At 38.3% G+C, this 16,090-nt stretch overlaps 1 protein-coding gene across 3 annotated transcripts in view; it reads right to left on the reverse strand.

The window, feature by feature from the left end:
* LOC119798005 (target of Myb protein 1-like) overlaps positions 1–15,257 on the reverse strand; it is a 30,869-nt gene extending 15,612 nt beyond the window's left edge. For 2 of the 3 annotated variants that reach the window (XM_038307310.1, XM_038307309.1), the window contains exons 1-4: positions 15,056–15,256; positions 7,363–7,447; positions 5,217–5,295; positions 4,951–5,100 (exon numbers count right to left, since the gene is read on the reverse strand). In XM_038307310.1, the coding sequence (XP_038163238.1) occupies positions 4,951–5,100; positions 5,217–5,295; positions 7,363–7,447; positions 15,056–15,128 (387 nt within the window). In that variant the 5' untranslated portion in view covers positions 15,129–15,256. Of the gene's footprint in view, positions 1–4,950; positions 5,101–5,216; positions 5,296–7,362; positions 7,448–15,055 lie in introns of all 3 variants that reach the window. The other variant, XM_038307308.1, reaches the window with a different exon arrangement.
* Positions 15,258–16,090: the final 833 nt, after the last annotated feature.

Genomic DNA, 16,090 nt, shown 5'->3' on the forward strand with positions numbered 1-16,090 from the left:
GGCTAGAACCGGCCCTGGGTACGAGCCTCTTTGGAGAGAAGTGAGGCAGAAAGGCTGAAGGCTGTAGAGAAAAGCCAGACCCTTCTCAGGAAACTAGAGATCAGGGATGATCACTAATACCATCAAGATTACATCCAATAGTTTAACCTGGAGATTCAACAACTGGAAGAAGAGCTTCAAGAAAAGAGGAAAGTAGGGCTCCAGGCAGAAAAACGGAAACTAAAAGAAACTCAGAGCACATCCAAGGAGGTCAACCAGAAAAAACTTCAACATGACATCCAGCAGCTGGAAACGTTGCTCTAAGAAGAGAAAAGATTGAGGCTTCAAGCAGAAACTGAAATCTCTAATCATGTAGAAAGCGTCAGCGCTTTGTGTCAAGAACTTTATCAAGAAGTCATAAGGGTACAAGCCTCTTTGGAGAGAAGTGAGGCAGAAAGGCTGAAGGCTGTGGAGAAAAGCCAGACCCTTCTCAGGAAACTAGAGACCAGGGATGATCACTAATACCATCAAGATTACATCCAATAGTTTAACCTGGACATTCAACAACTGGAAGAAGAGCTTCAAGAAAAGAGGAAAGTAGGGCTGCAGGCAGAAAAACGGAAACTAAAAGAAACTCAGAGCACATCCAAGGAGGTCGACCAGAAAAAACTTCAACATGACATCCAGCAGCTGGAAACGTTGCTCTAAGAAGAGAAAAGTTTAAGGCCCCAGGCAGAAACTGAAATCTCTAATCATGTAGAAAGCGTCAGCGCTTTGTGTCAAGAACTTAATCAAGAAGTCATAAGGGTACGGGTCTCTTTGGACAGAAGTGAAGCAGAAAGGCTGAAGGCTGTGGACAAAAGCCAGACCCTTCTCAGGAAACTAGAGATCAGGGATGATCACTAATACCATCAAGCATAACAGTGTCATATCTGTTTTGTTGACCAACAAGTTATTTAGCTCTACCATTTAAGGGAAGCTCACTTTGTTGTAAAATCGCACGCTCATTCTTTTAAAGTTTGAAAAAATAAAAGAATAATAAAAATAAAAAAGTAACTCTGCCTGAGTATCTTTTAAGGTTACTTTGCAGGTCCTAAGCCCGGATAAAAGAGGTGGGTTGAATGGAGAGCGAGAAATTTCACAACACAAAACCAAGAAATACGTAAATGGCTTATGGCAAATTTCCAACAAAACTGAAACATTGATTGTGCACCCAATGAAAAAACCCAGGAATTTGAAATTTCACACTGCAGCCTAGATAATAAATACTAATTGATCACATTGGAGAAATTTTCCTAATTTAACCCATCCCCTTGGGGATCAGTGGGCTGCCATCGTGCGGCGCCCAGGGAGCAGTGTGGAGTTAAGGGTCGATATTCAGGAACCCAGAGTGGAGGCTGTTGGGATCGAACCGGATACTTGCAACGTTCTCAGAGCACAAGCGCACTGCCCTAACCACAAGACCAACACTCCCCCAAAAGTGCCAATATGCCACCAGTATTTCATCTTTTCATAATAATCTTCTTTTCAAATGCAACCAGTGTCTAAAGTCTAGAGGCGGCCTGAAAATATTGGGTTTATTTACCTGCGTAAAGACTGAGAGGAGAGAAGAACCTAGCGGATTCACAGAGTGGACTTTCAAGCTTCAAAATGAGAAATATTGTTGAGTGCTTCAATGAAAATTTGTGTACATCTAAACATAGAGAGGTGTTTTTTTTAATGGTCAAATTAGTCATACAATTAAAACTAGAAAAAGCTGTTTCGGAGAAACAGCCAGTGAGAATGCTTCTGCTCAATGAAAAAAGCTGAAATTACCTGAAGAACAAATGAAAATGTGATAGGAAGTCATCAGAAACTTCAAACTGCAGAAAACAATTGAATCATCTGAAGATTTTGTAGGGTAGAATCATTTGGCATTAAAATGGCAGAAACAGAATCATCTTAAGAGCTGCTCAGCCAAACCATACATGATATCAACAAATGTCTTTTAAGAAATTTTGAAGGGGGGGGTCACCTACTGCACAGAAATATGTCAGGCGTGTTATGAATTAGCAGCAAACAGAAAAGCTTAATTCCTGTCTAGAAAGAGAACAGAATGAAGCCAAAGTTCACAGCATAGGCTAAATAGTATTAAATTAGCTGAATCAGAAAAGAAATAACAAAGAAAAACTCGAATCTTCTCTGGTTGAACAAAAAAGGAAAAGCTTAAGGATGGGAAATAAAATGTTGAGGAAGATGGTATTGAATAAGTATCAGAATTTTGAAATCATATGTGGAAATGTCAAGACTTGGCAAAACTATTTGAAATGATTTAAAATGTGTAGGTTGATCAGCATAAAGAAAACAGTGTCATCCTTAGAGGATTGAAAATCTACAAACCTATGTGCAAGACTGACCATGAGAAGCAGAGGAAGGACAGAGAGAGAAGCTTATAGAAAGAGAGCTAATACCACTTAAAGAGCTGAATTTATCAAAACAAACTAACCTGCATGTTACAAGCCGCTGTGGTGATGAAAGCACCGTTAGCAGGCTTAGGCTGCATGTTACGAGGTTAGCAGATGCTTTATTACAGTGTAAATCTTAGAATCTTATTAAGAAATATGCACTGAGGTGTGTGGTCAACAGGCCTTAGTAGTGTTATTTGAAGAAATTGGTTGAGTTTGGGTCATAGCTACGAGCCATACGGCACAATGAATGAGTGTGTGTAAGGAAGAGGCTTTTATTTTGTAGAGTCCCTTTAGTCTTATTTTGAAAGTCTATCATGAATGTGTGTCAAGGGAAGGGTCATGCCCAGCAGTGATATAGAATCCATTTCTAAATAGGAAATCACTGGTTTTCCATGTAATTGGGTGAATAGATGCTGTATTAGAGCGTAAATGGGAGACTTTTATTGTGAAATTCGCTCCGGGGTATGTTCTGAAAAGGTCCCTAGAGTCTAATAGAAACAAGGTGGTAGAGTTTGGGTCATAATTCTGAGCCATTTGCATCAATTAATATGCGAGTATAATATAGAGGCTTTGATTGTGTAGGGTCAGTGGAGTCTTATTTTGAAAGTCTAGCAGGGTTGTGTGTTGAGAAAAGGGTCAGACCCAGCAGTGATACTTGATGACTTTCCAATCGTTAAATCACTTTTTTTCCCTGTTATTAGGGCAGTAGATGAAGTGGCAATGGGAGGCTTTTATTTTGAAATTTGCTGTGGGGTGTTTTGAAAAACTCCTAGTCTCATTTTTAGAAAAGTGGTTGAGTTTGGGTCATAATGTTGAGCCATATGCTGGGGAAAATATATGACTTTAATGTAGGAGCTTTTATTTTGAAGGGTCCCCGGAGTCTTATTTTGAAAGTCTATCTGGGTTGCGTGTGAAGGGAAGGGTCATGGCCAGTAGTCATATTGTATCCATTTCCAAATGTTAAATCAGTGTTGTCTCCCTCCATTAGATTAAAATGTGCTGTTTAAAGTGGCAGAGGTAAAATCCCTTTGAAGCTTGGTTACCTTGACAACGCTTAACGAACCTGACAGTGACAGAGAGAAATGCGCTTCACTTTCGTTTCTTTCCTTTCAGGCTTTTTTGAGTGGGAAAATCAGCTCCGAACAAACGAGTGCTGAAGACAAACCGTAAATGGTATCTTAAAAATTCTTTCAGTCTAAGTGACAGCTATCCTTTATCTCCATCATGGCTGTAGCTCATTCACAACCTTATGGGAAGGAGAAATAAAAAGGTTTGTAGCACCTGCTGGTCCCATTAAATAACATGGAGTTCCATGGTAGAGCTGAGCTCTCAAAAGCAAAACTTCCCCTCCGAACAAACGAGCGGTGAGCCAAAACCGTAAAAGGTATTCAAAAATTTGTTTCACCGTTGGCGTCAGCCATCCTTCGGGTTCGACTGTGCCAACTTTAATGTTTCTACTAAAAACTATTTGGCCATGGTGACGATGTAAAAATGTGTTTTTTCTGAGTATGAGGATTTTCCTATGCCCGAACAAGTCAGCTAAACAGCTAAACCATAAATGATATTGAAAAAATTCCTTCAATGTGAGTGCTAGAAGGGTCTGAACATGTTCTATACCAAGTTTCATGTTAGTACATCAAATGGTTAAGAAATAGGAGCAATATGAAAATATGTATCGTTTTGGATTTTGTCTGTGATTTTTGGAAAGTCTCTCATTGGATTTCTATTGGGGAAGTCTGGACTTCTTCGCGGTCTGGGCCAAACTGTTGGAAAACCGTTAATGCCACACAAATAAGGGTTACATTTCCTGAATCCTGACAAAAATCCCTACGTTTAATGTATAATTTATTTCAATTGAGTGAAAAATGAGGGAGTGAGAAGAATTTGTTCGGAAAAACCAGAACAGCTCAAAAGCTAGAGCATGCACTCTAGCAGTTGAAGAATTCCGTCCATAGACTTCCATTATAAATCTGAAAATCTGTAAAAATTCTTTTAACGTTTGAAGCTTCACTGAAGCAAAACTATAAAAGTTAGCAGAAAGCCGAGTTAAACAGTAATAGCAGAAAGATACGGAAACATTTTAAAGTTGAATGGTGTTTCTAGCTGAAAGTATGCTGCAGTAGTTAAAGGTCGAAGATGATAAAGTTTTAGCTGAATTTTGCTGAAATCTAAGAATTCTACATGCATTTCAATGGGACAAAAAGAACGCAGAAAAAGCTGAATATCGCGAAAACTAAAAAAAATATCTTTACCAAAAGAGATAGCACAATTCTCCTGAACAAGCTGAACGTTTTGATACCAAAATTGTTGAAATCGGTTGAAAACTGCGGGACTAGTTAGAGTCAGAAAAATTTAAAGTCAAAAACAATAAGTGGGAATGCATAAGCATTCCCACTTGATAATCTAATCCCGATATTTTTTCTAATTAAGTGATTGTTGATCATATAAAAAGTCCCAAGTAATAATATTTTTACTGAGATAGATCCAGTAAAGGAAGTGAATCCAGATTCTGTCCCAAACATACCTGAATGAGGCTGAGAACCAGATCATGAAGGACTGTGGGGGGGTTGAATTTGGGCAAAATGATACGAACCAGAACCCCCTCAACAAACTCCTGCGACGCCACCAGAACATGGAAGCGATGGCCACAGTTCTTAACACACGTCTCAAGAACCTACAGGAAATAAAACGTAAAGCTAAAATATGAAATGTGATTCAGTAAAGTATCAGCAGTAACTACAATCAACATGTTTATTAAACAGTTAATAGATATTAAGGTTTATTACTCACAGTTAGAGCCAGCATGATCTCTCTGAAGTTCTTGTTTCCCACAATCCTTTTCTTGATGGCTTTAACAGCATCTCTGGGTCTGACAGAAATATTTACATCAGAAGATGTGTGTTCAATTATCTCGAGTTGAAAAGGAAATAAAGCATGCAAAGTGTTACTAAATAATGAAAGTAGTGATGTCTGTTTGTTCTATGTATAAACGTAGTCCCAACAACAGAAATGCAATTTTTAAAGTTATAAAAACCGTGGACCTTCTACTTAATGTGGCCATCTGATCACATGAAGCTGAATGATTTTCAGCAAAAGTGAAAACATAAACCTATCATGTAAACTTCTTTATTGTAATTATATAACAGGTTCCTGAACACAGCTACACCTATTAACCAGGCTTCAGACTGATTTCTCCCAATTTCATTAAATGCATCCAAACTAAGGATGCTCTGGATCAACAGGGGTAATCTTTAATGTTTGTCCTTTGAGTGCAGTAAAACTGCAAAACACAAAAGGACATGCAGATAAAAAAAAAATGTTTAGACACCTGAATATTAAAGTACTCGATGAATTGTTGTTAAATTATATTTGTTTAAGGGTTTAAACTGATCTAAACCAACCTGGACTTACAGTATGTGAGAAGGGTAATAGTCCACTAACTCTAATACTGACTGGTCCATTCTTTGAAGGCAGTGACAGGAAATAAGATTTTACATTGCTGTCCAGGGATTTGGATGCATTTCTGAGCCTAATCGTTTTCATTTTAGCAACATTTTGGTCTCACTGGTGAATTGAAACAGATTTTGAAAATCCAGTAATGAATACATTTTAATCTTCTTTTGAACAATTAATTGGTGTGCTTTACATCGTTTTATATAGTCTAAGACGGAGATCTTCAACAGGGGGTCCGTGACCCCTTGGGGGTCCACGGAGGTTCTGCATGGGGGTCGTGAAAGTTTTGGTTGGTTAGACTTTTTTTCCACTAAATGAAATGGCTTTAAATGCACATCAACATGAATTCAACACACTGATAAACAGATAAATGGAGGCAGAAAATATCTTTCAGTAATCAATGCACACATTAGGCAACACAGAGGGGCTCTTTCAATCTGGGCGCCGTTTCATTCACACCTGTCCCATCAACGAAGAATAAGAATCAGAAATACTTTAATAATCCCAGAGCAAAATTACTTTTGCTACATTACTCCATCTGTAATAGAGTGACTATAGGACCAGTTTGATATGACACAATTTCATACCATATATATAATTAGGGGGTCCCTGCTCCATCTGGCCTTCAGTTTGGGGGTCTTTGGTCAGGAAAATATTGAAAACCTCTGGTCTAAGGTCAGGCTGATGGTGAGATATTCTCATAACAATTTAAAGCAAAAGAGCAGGGCTCATGCATTCATCTCATTCAGGATGTTTCTTCAGATTATCTGCAGGTGAGACTTTTTTTTTTTTTTTGCTTAGGAAATGTTCTGACACTGTCGCTTTCCCATTTTTGCCAGTCTCTTACTCACCGTTTTGCTGTCAACTTTGACCCTGAATGGAGTGAGATCGTCAATGTTTTCAGCATTGTGGTTTTCTTACCACATCCCGGATGAGTGGCTGATGCTCTGAGTCATTTTGGTGAACTGGCCAATCCTAAGAAGTTCACCATGAAGTTTAGCCTCCTTAGAGAATCAGGCAGGCTCTAATTGGAGGATTTCTTTATTCACTACTCAGGTCTGGGTAGAGCTGGTTACACTGAGCTCAAATTTAAAAGAAGCGGTTAATCACAGCTCATTTTTGCTTTAACAATATGGGCCATTACTTTTTTCGCCAAGTGCCAAGGGGTCAAGGGTAACTAGAGTTTAAAAACAGATTTTTGTTTTTTTTTCAGGTTATCTTTGTCTAATATAAAAATTGTGTTCAGGGACCTGAAATAGATAAGTGTGACAAAAAACAACCAAAAGAAAGTTTTTTTTAATTTTTTTAGCATTCCTTCCCTAAGGTGCTGAGTGTTTTTATGAATAAAAGGGGATCAATTTGGAATGTCTTAATTTTGTGTTGAATTCAATACTGCTACCTTTGAAAAATAATCCTCAGCAGATACTTTATTGCCGTGTGTGTTATAGTCTTTAAAAAAAACAATCATCTGAACCATATGTACCCCTCATCCGTCTCATTGATGATATCGCATATCTCCATGTTGAGTCCCCAGTCCTCAGACTGCAGAGAGCCGCTCGTCGCTCGTTCTGTCAATAAAGAAGAGACAAAGTAAAGCATGAACTGGAAAACTGATTAAAAATACACAAACAGAACCGCAACAGGGTTTCAAGTACCAAAAAAGTCCTTCAAAGGATTTCAAGTCCTCCTTTAGGATGAAGGAGAAAAGTGGCACTCAGAAGAGCTGTCCCCCCTCCCCCTAAATTGCTGCACGTTGTCAATCAGCTGGGTGTAAGAAAGCTGCTACATTCTTCCTTTGGTTAAAAGAAAAAACAAAGTGTGTGTACAGAGAGCCATGATATGGACTCTAACCCATCCCTCTTATAGTAACACTGTTGATAAAATAAAGAAAGACAGCTGGTAGTATCATGACTGTAAAGGAAGCAGATAGCCCGACTAATTAACCAACATGAGCTTGCCAGACTCGTGGTCCTCCACTAGAGAAAGTAAATCATTTTCTGAACAGAAAGGGCCTGAATTGACTTCTAAATTTAGCTGTTATTCTGCATGTGTGCTAAAGTCCAGGGGTAGAGTTAGCTTCAGGCAAAACTAGGCAGTTCTCTAGGGCCCAAAGTTATTGAGGGCCCCATAATACACTTCATAGATGTTTGGTAAATACAGCTATTACTAACTTATTTTACAAAAAAAAATGTTTTTGATTAAAATGCAATCAAAAAAACCCTATCTATACTATATCTTTGCCTCTCCACTACATCAGATCAGTCCACTTTACTGCACAGGTGCAGAAAGCAACAAGTAAGACTGCGGCAAAACATGAAAATAAATGAGGATAAGAGATAAGAAGAGAAATAAAAAGAAAAAAAGATGAAAGACTCTACCCCAATGATGCTGGAGAGAATAGATAGGAGGAGGACAACAGAAAGATGCAATCAAAGTTCCCAAAAGTGCAACAGCAAACCAAAACAGTCATCGAGCACAACACTGACGCTGACCCTTTTCAGGATGATCCGTTGTGTAGAGATGAACAACTAGTGAGAATAAAAGGTGTCGAACCTATATTGCTCTTTAAAGTATTTCTTTAAAGACAGGAAAGCTTAGGAGTTATTTTGAATTCAGCTTTCATTCATGTTTATTTTCTGCTACAGAGGGCATGAAAATCATCATTTAGGATTTCTTTTGTTTATTTTCTTTTTTTGTGTGTGTTGAATTTCCAGCCAACTTCAGGCTTTGGGGTTTCTTTCTTGTTGGATTTTTAGGTCAGTGAATATAAATCTAATTGTATGATTTCCTGAGGCCAAGACTCGCAAATAAGATTTTAAGGATAAGAGGGAGAAGAAACTAAATTAACTGGAGAGTCTTTTTAAGCAAAAAAAAAAAAAAGACTATGAGAAAAGGGATAAAAAAGACCTGAAGAGGACGACAACAAAAAAGGGACAGGAAGAAAAAAAAGAAAAGTAAAATGAGGAAAAAGAACCAAAGAACAAATAATACAAGGACAAAGTGGAGAGAAATGCAAAGACAGAGAAAAATAAAGAGGAAAAGGGGACACAAAGTAAACCAAACAATGTATATGTATTCTGTTAAAATGTCTGCCACTGTATAATTGACCTGTTGTTTTGTGTGTTGTCTTCTCATGGCGGAGAGTCACATGCCTGCCTTTGCCCCGGGCCCTACATTTCTAAAATCCGCCACTGCCTAAGCTGATGCATCAAAATCCAAACAACAAATCAATGTTCCTGTTAAATGTAATGATCCTTTTATTATGTTCTATCAGCCGCAGGGATAGGTTCTGTGCATCTGAGTTAAATAACATACCAAAAAAGTTAAAAAACAAACCACTTGTTGTCTTCCTCTTCAGGCTAAATAACTAATTAGCTCATGTGAATCGTTGGTGTATAAAATATGAAAGGATAAGATGTTGTGAGGATCTAAAAACACCAAATCAACCAGAAGCCTGATGTTCTACACAAAAGAAACGTGTTATACACACAGTTCCCTTTGATTCTAAGAAAAACAGTGTCTTAATACAATGGGAAAACATTTTCAAAGGGCTTTTGTCCAGTTTGTCGGCTGTGATTTTTTTCTCTCTATTTTATCCAAAGTATGAATCGTCTAATTGGCTCAATTTATATTTTTTTAACTTTTTTCTAAAAAGGTGCATGCATAAAAAAACTTTCAAAAAACTACTGTGTCATTTAGATAAACACAGCATCCCACAGAACAACAGAGACCATACCATCATTAACCCAGATACCAGCATCATTCAGGTCACCTGCAGTTTCACACAAATCAGCATAACACCATAAGATCAAAAAGCAACACCAACTGCTGTTAAAGGTTTGTTAATTTCATTATTTGTTGATTTTGCCCAAAGTAACAGTTCATTTCGGGAAGAATGGAAAACTGGGATCCAAACTGTTATGCAGCAAAGATGTACATTTCTTCCAAAAAGAAAGCTGTTGAGTCAGAGAATAAAAAGAAATAGAAAGATTAGCTGGTAGGACTTTAAAAGAATTTATTTAAGTTGAAATAAAATGCCCAGGAGCAGATCAGGAGCAACTTCATAGCCGTAGCTCTTCTAGGTTCAATTCTCTTCCTTGAGAAATCTTTACCTCTACATGAAAACAATTGTCATTGCTTCAATTCATCATTAATCTTAATTTATATTTTATATTCATTTGTTCTGTTGATATCACAGCAAAAACAATAAGGTTTCAGCGTGCAGACTTTCAAAATAAACTGAAGCACACCTAACCTGCGATAAACATTTTAAAAGAAATTAAGGATTCTCTGAATTTGATGTTTTTAATGGCAGGTTTCCTATAACTTACAGCACAAGGCAGCATATTTAACCTATAAAGAGACCTTTTTTTTTCATATCGGTCCAATCAGTGTTTCTTAATCCTGTTCCTCAGGGCCCACTGTACTCCGTGTTTTGGGTGTTACCCTGAATCCACACACCTAACCGAATGAAAAGGTGATCAACAGGCTTTAGCATCTTTTGAAGGCCACTGAGGAGGTGATACAATCATTTAAATCAGGTGTGCTGTAGACTAAATGAAATGTACTTAGAGTTGCAAAAGTTTCCTGACTTCTGATAAAACAGATCACTGAGTTTTACAAACGCTCATCCAGGTTTCCTATAAATGCCTCATCAGAAATTAAACAAAAATGCTTTAACTCAATCCTAAATAGAAATTTGGGAAACTGAAGCTTTTTTGAAATGTATAAAGAAGCTAAAACAAATTTCCTTTTTCACTGGGGTGAATTTATTGTTGGGATTCTAACCAGAAAAACATAATGAAAGCGAATAATATATATTCTGTTAAATTATACTGCTCTGATTGCCTTTTGTTTCTAAGATCATTGCTCATTCTTGTCCAACGTCACGAGGAAATTGGCTTTTTGTCACACGCTGTACAACATCAACTGCAATGTTTTTGCTTGTTTAAAAATGTTAGATTTATAGGTATTTGGACTTTGTTCAGAACTGTGGACAAGTCTGGTACTTTACTAATTTTATTGCCAAGCCTCAGTAAACATATTATATGGGCAGCTGACCTGAGAAGTTGGATCATAACACGCCCAGAGATCTGCACATTCAGACAGCAGTTTAGTTTAAATTAGAGGGAATGTTTCTATTATATCTTAATAAGGTGGAGTGGAATCAGTTTTTTTAAAAGATCGTTTCCCAAATGTGAACTTTATAGAAAGACAGTTCTCTACTTTATGAAAATACCTTAGAGGCACACAGCGGACTTTGTGACCTAAAGAGTTGATGCATATGACTTATTTTAAATGATTCCTCAGGCCAATATACAGCGCTTGACACTATTAATGCTACAAGCAGGGCAGCGCTTTGAAATAAAGCCTAACTAAGTTGGGAGATGACGGTCGTCTTTGGCCTGGTCATGTGATCTGAAAGAACGTATCGCTTTATAGCCACAGGCTCTTTTACAGTCATAGAGCTAAGGCTTTTGCTCTACTGTTTTTCCGCCTGCCCGACTGATGGTCGTGCTAAGGCAAGGAAAAAATGTAAACCTTCTGAGGAGGCTTAAAAGAGAAACATGAGGGGGATTGCGCGCAAGGAAAAACAAGAGTCGATCTTGGAAAGGAGTGTGTTCGTCGGTGCAGGTTGAAAGAAGCCGGATGTAAAACCAATTCTCTTTTCTCACCTTTATTATCAGACTGGAAGTTAACGCTTCGCTCCTGGTATACAGTCGTATATCTTTGCTATTATTTTCTATGTTTAGTAGAAGCAAAATACGGGCAAAGAAAGCTAACAGGCTGACTGTTGACTTTGGTGAAAGTGCTGCGGCGCTTGTAGCCACTAGAGGCGCTAGGCGTAAAAGTAACAGCTCTAGCGTCCCTAGTGGCCAAAAGTTACATGGTGTGCCTATAAGAAATGATGTTGCTCTCCCAAACAGGAGATTCAGAATGAAGAAAGAGAAGAAATGTATTGTTTATTTGATACAAATGAGAAACATTGGAAAAAATAAAAATAGAAAATAATAGGGGAGCTTAAACATAATATAAGATTGATCAGTAACTACTGGAGAAACAGGGTCAACACAGATTAGTTCAGGGTTTTGAAGGTTGGGGAAGTTAATATTTACCAGTAGATGATAGCATTGTTTGAGTCACTTCATATATATAGTAAAGGAAGAAGAGCCTGTTTAGTCGGCCATGGGTGGGAACCTAAATCACAATGGATTACACAGAATTCTTTGTTTTAATTATGTTACATTTCACTTCTACGTGTGCGAAATGTGGACTGAGAATTAAACTTGTGTTTCTGATCTGGGTAAACCTCTGATCTCAATAGAAACGTCTATCAAAGTCCTATCCTATTTTCAGTGAGGTCTCTACTCTAACCCAAAAAATATTTCAATGTTCAGCTCAGAGTACATGCTTGAGGCAGGAAGCTCATGGGTGCAACACCATGCCCGTTATTTTCTGTGTAAAAATGAAAACTTTTTTCTCCACATAACCTTTTAATGAAAAGTTAATTAAAATGCAGTTGGTTCGGTGATCAGAGCTGCTTTGCAATGCTTGGATTCCAGTTTTGTCTATTCCCCTGAATGACTAGCTGTTAGCTTAAGCCTCCAAAAACCAGCTAATCTGGATTCAAAGAGACATAAAGATCCTATGTAATTAGAAGTGAGATAATAACTGCTTATATGTTTGTCACAGACGCTTACTTCATAGTTTTCTGAGGTACGCTTTCAGTGGCTGTCTGCATTAGGCACGTTGCAGTTTCAAATCCAACAAATCCTTTACCGTTACCATTTAAAGTGTTTTTTAATAAGATGCCAGAGAAAACACTGGAACCATGGGATATTTCTGCAGCTGTGTGGACCTCAAAGTAACACAGCAGTGCGTTTTCGTTCACCTCTTGGTGTGAACTGCCAGACAACTGGCTGAAAAAGAGCTAAAACTATTTTTTGTCAAGGAGAAATATTCTATGCCACTATGTCATTTTTCCTGAATCATAGCACCTTTAAAATCCAATGAACTGACATATTGATTTTACTACTAAAAACGCATCAGTCATCCGCAAAGTATTCCAGAGTGTCATATGTAGGGATGGGAGTCGAAAACCGGTTCCGTGTGTTTCAATTCCATGGCAACGTTTGGCAGCTCGCTTAATGGTTCCAGGCAGCACCAAAGCCAAGCGCTGGGCAGCACGACCTACATCATGTTTTTTACGCAAGTTACCCACACAGCATTCATTAAGCAAGTACGACGTGACCAGGCGTAAGATTCTCAAAGCACTCAAAGCGATCGAAAGTTTTGCTTCATTTAAGGAAGAGAAAGATGGAAACAAGGCGCTTTGCAATCGTTGCAAAGTGGCAATTACATCCACGGGAGGAAATACATCCAACATGCAGTAACACCTGCGCACACAACATGGCATACATTTTAACGAATGCCGTGTTTAAAGGTACGACCGGCATGGAAGGCAACTCCGGTGTTAAGTAGCTAGTTTATATCACTTGCTGGGCTTAATATGGTTCATAGTAAATCATATGCCATTTCTGGAAATAAACCAATGTCCTACCTCTCTTTGGGGTTATTAAACATACTACAAAGTTGCTCCGCAGTTCAAGCAGCGAGAGAAAGGTGACGCTCATTTATTTAAATCAGGGGGAGATGAGTTTATCTCCCAAAATTGTACAGTTTTCATTAAACGGATGCCTTCTCCATTAGATTTAGATGACTGTGACGAGACGGGTAGCCTAGCTGGCTCAGAGGCTGGAAGCTCCCGTTCACTGCCTTCTGTTTTCAACAAGGCAGGCAGAAATAGAATGTCCCAGGTGAAGGTAGACGAATGTCACCGTGCACTTACTAAGTTCAGTGTTTCACACAATCGATAATGAATCCAATCGTTACACAGAATCGATAAGGGAATCAAATCGTTTCACAGAAACGAGAAGAGAATCGAATCGTTTCACAGAAGCGATAAGAGAATCGTTAAGGAATCTAAGCATTTCACAGAATCGATAAGGGAATCGAATCGTTTCACAGAAGCGATAAGAGAATCGTTAAGGAATCTAAGCATTTCACAGAATCGATAAGGGAATCGAATCGTTTCACAGAAGCGATAAGAGAATCGTTAAGGAATCTAAGCATTTCACAGAATCAATAAGGGAATCAGAATTATGAAAATCTTATCAATTCCCAGCCCTAGTCATATGTTTAAAGCCCTGTAGCATGCCTTATTTCTACACTATAACATCTGTATCATTTTTTTAAAAGATATTCTTACTCCCTTTAACATTTTCAAAAAATACCAATTTATACAAATCACCTCTAGATACTCAAATAAAGTTTTCAGCAAACAGGTTCACAATTTCAAAGGAGTTGTTAAGAAATCAAGGCCTGGTTTCATGCAGTGCACAGGCTTCCCATAAATCTCTAAAGTCTCATTCCTTTCTACCAGCCACGCTTTTGCAAACCCTTAACCTCCTCTCAATCCCTAAGCAGCCTCCTCTCTCCCTCCCTTGCACTGGCCTCCTCTGGCTGCCTCCACTTCATGTGACTGTCAGCTGCTTGGGTTCTCGTTTGCCTCTAAACTGGCTCACATCTATGAGCAGGAAAGTGAGAGGATTAAGAAAAGGAGGAAGGAAGGGTTCAGATGGGTGGTGTAGCAACTAGTCATCACTGATAAACTACTGTACCTCTTTTCCAGATATTAGCAGTTGTATAAATGTAGGAGCAGTTAGACACCTTTAAGATGAAATATCTGGTTTAAATCTGCTTTAAATGAAAACGGACGTTGAGAGGAAAAGAGTTAATTTAGCTATAAATGTATAGGTTTTCGTAGAAACGCTTCACCGACTGCGGAAGTGAGCGGCAACACCAAGATGAATACTAATTGGCTGAGATAGCTGTCAGTTAAACTAACCGACCAATCATATGCACGGATTAAAAAAAACGGTCCTACCTCCGTCTGAGTCACTAAACTTTTCTGTTTTTGTGCTGATTCTGAGCGTACAAAAAGAACATAAAAACGTTTTTTATGTGAAAATACACCAGGAGGAAGAGTATGTTAGACATAGAAATATCGAAACATGTCAGTCGATGTTTAAATTACACAAATGACCCCCCCAAAAAAACAACCCAAAAAAAAAAAAAAAAAACTCAAAGTGTTAATAATTGAAGCAAAAGCTCACCGATTCTCTGACCGACGGGTGTTGAAAAGGGGTTTCCCAGGAGGAACTCCATGGTCTCCCCGATAGAAAACATCCTGGGTAAATGGAGCCGGTTGCTAGCCGTTCAGATAACTGTTAGCAGGTATAGAGACTTGTTGGGCTGCTGTGAGAATTGCTGCCTTTCCTTTTGCTGTGCAGCGCTCTGTGGGAGGTCACGTGAAAACCCACGCTCACGCGGAAGCCCACATCCAAAACCAAACATCAACATCACGTTATCTACTAACCATCTATCCCTACACAGTATCAATAAGAAAAACTTAGTGCATCATTAGTAATAATTTATACTACATTTCTTTAAATGTTTCTTAATGCAAACAATTTAATTAGTATCTATGTATCTGTACCTATCGGTCTCCGCCGGTCACGTGACTTTTGTTGCTAAGACGCCATTTTAGTTGGAAAAGGTGTAGTGTAAACAACCGCAGCATAGCTAAACGAAGGAGTAAAGGCCTGTTTACATAGCAGCCTGTCCAAGATAAGTCATTACAGTTAACATAAGCCTGAAAACAGGGGCGGATTTAGGAAAATCGGTCTCCGCCAGTCACGTGACATTTGTTGCTAAGACGCCATTTTAAGTGGAAAAGGCATAGTGTACCGCGCCCGAGGTAAACAATTGACGTCACTTGGCGGAGACCGATATGTTTCAATCCATCTACTTAAAATAGACAATTAGTGGCCGATTATCTATTTCAATTTTGTTTGATCGTTATTATTATTACATTTTTTTCCTATTTTTTCATTATGGGCTTCATTCTTTAAATGTTGTTATTGTGGATTTTTTCACACTGACAGAATTTTTTCAGACTTCTACTGGTTGAAGTGTTTTGCAGTTTGTTACCTCTCCAGGCAGATGTTGCAGATTTGCAACAGCTAAATGCCACTTAGCTAATTACTCCACATCCATATTTTAAGAGTTTTTGTTACTCAGAAGTACAACAGAAGGACTTTGTTTTGCATTTGCAACAAACAGTTTCTCTCCAGCTACACTATCAATAC

The sequence above is a fragment of the Cyprinodon tularosa genome, unplaced genomic scaffold (assembly GCF_016077235.1).
Source record: "Cyprinodon tularosa strain WSP-4 unplaced genomic scaffold, ASM1607723v1 ctg607, whole genome shotgun sequence".
NCBI lineage: Eukaryota > Metazoa > Chordata > Actinopteri > Cyprinodontiformes > Cyprinodontidae > Cyprinodon > Cyprinodon tularosa.